We start from the raw sequence: 1,818 nt of genomic DNA, 5'->3' as shown, positions 1-1,818 counted from the left end.
AAGCTAAGGTTCGGCTTAACCTTGCAGTCTGCCCAGGTGCCTGGCTGATGCCCGCTCGTATGGTGATAAACACAGAAAGCGTTGTTGGTTACAATAACCAGCTTAAGCAGGCTGTTGTTGGGATGAAATTAGGAGTGAATGATGAGGTTAATAAAGCTACAAAAAAAGCAGCTCTTAAACTGATGGCGGGAGGAAAATCAAAAATCAACCCACCAAACAGCCACCCTTCAAATCCTATACACAAGAGCGCCACAGCAAAAAAAAATCAGGCACCTGCAGCAAGCGCTGCTGAAACACAAGCTAGGGACCTTTACGGTCCCCGTCCAAAGGACGGCAACGCGCAAAGCGCTAAACCTACGAAGGCCGTAGCCAATGATTCACACGAAATAAACAAAGCAACTGTCGCTGTTGGCGCGGTTGGAGCAGCAGCTTTGCTCTACACCCTTATGCGCTAACGTCTCTTTTTGATGTATTTTTCAACAAGAAAAGCAACCACAGCAAGGATAAGCAGCCAGGTGTGCTCTGCAAGAAATCCAATTACTTGACCAGCGGTTTTGAAAAGAAATTTCGCAATCGAGCCAATGAGACCAGGCAGAGCTGATGCTACCTTTGAGCCAATATCACTTAGGCCTTTCCCCAACGCTTTGCCGGTTGCCTTCAACGCGTTTGTAATGGCTCCAATAACAGAACCAATCGTGACACCAGCAGCCAGAAGTATTGCTGTTAATGTCACGCCATGTTTTTTGAAGATCTCTTTGATCCTCTCACGAAGTGGAAGCGCCCTTTCTCTTTCTGCAATCTGCGTTTGTAAACGCCCGAGCTCCTCGGTTCTTTCCGCAACTCTTTCTTCCGCGGCTTGTTTGTCAGTGGGGGAGGCATTCTCATCCTCTATAACAGCTTGATCTTCCTCGTTTTGTTGCTTCAGCTCGGCTTCTTTCTCTTTTAGATCATCCAACGCTCTTGTGTCGTTGAGCCTTTCTTGCAAAGTGTTTCTTCTGCTCTCTATGGCAGCGAGGCTTGCCCTTAGTTGGTCGACTCGTGTTTGTTCTTCTGCCTTCTGCTTAGCTTGTTTTTCAAGAGCAGCAACTTCTTTTTTTTGTTTTCAAAATCCTTTTCAAGATTTTTTTTCAGTTGCTTAAGTCTGCGCAATTCTGATTCATTTTCAACATTTGACCCAAGTTGTTCCATCTTGGCATCTATTCGCTCGATTCTTATTCTGAAATCTTCTACTTCTTGGGTGGCTTTTTCTTTCTGCATGTCAATTGTTTCTGCCTGTTGTATTTGACTTTCAGCTTCTCTTAATCTTGGTCTCATTTCTCTTATTTCTTCATTGTCTTGAGCAATAAGATTTTCAGCTGACGGCCCAAGTTCATCTTTGAAGCTGTCTAAAAAGTTTTTCATGAAGCCTGACTCATTATCTTTTAGAATCTTGTACTCGCCTTTTTTAGTTCCTATAGCAACAATTTTCCCCTCATTTTTCCCAGTGCCTCTTCTAATTCTAATTTTTTCAAAATTTGCTTTGGGGAATTTGCCTTTTATCGTGTCTACAGCTTTTTTAAGTTTTTGCCGCAAAAAACTTTCTTTTTGAAGATCACTTATCGAAGGGGTTCTTTCAAGAAAAGGTGTTTCTTCGTAGGATGTGTCTGGCAGCACGCTCTGTTCGTGCTGCATCGTTTGCATTTCATGTTGTTCACCCCCATGGTAGGGTGTGGATGCCTCCCCGGGCTGAAATGGTCGGGTTTTGTCGACCTCTTGTTCCTCTTCATCATCGTTATCACTGTTGTGGTCAAGATCTTGGTCCAAATCAGGGTCCTCGAA

The 1,818-nt window shown here is 43.9% G+C and overlaps 1 protein-coding gene across 1 annotated transcript; it reads right to left on the bottom strand.

Annotated features, from left to right (window-relative positions):
- Positions 1-38: 38 nt before the first annotated feature.
- Positions 39-1,373, bottom strand: LOC144658008 (uncharacterized). The gene is made up of 2 exons (XM_078518336.1): positions 1,361-1,373; positions 39-1,065 (listed from the first exon to the last, which is right to left on the bottom strand). Exons 1-2 carry the CDS (start codon positions 1,371-1,373, stop codon positions 452-454), a joined length of 627 nt encoding a protein of 208 aa, XP_078374462.1. The 3' UTR covers positions 39-451.
- Between the last annotated feature and the right edge of the window lie 445 nt (positions 1,374-1,818).

This window comes from Oculina patagonica, chromosome 6 (assembly GCF_052425735.1).
Source record: "Oculina patagonica isolate OP01 chromosome 6, crgOcupat, whole genome shotgun sequence".
NCBI classification, from domain to species: domain Eukaryota; kingdom Metazoa; phylum Cnidaria; class Anthozoa; order Scleractinia; family Oculinidae; genus Oculina; species Oculina patagonica.
The sequence above is the reverse complement of the archived record's forward strand: the minus strand, read 5'-3'. Positions and strand labels throughout refer to the sequence as shown.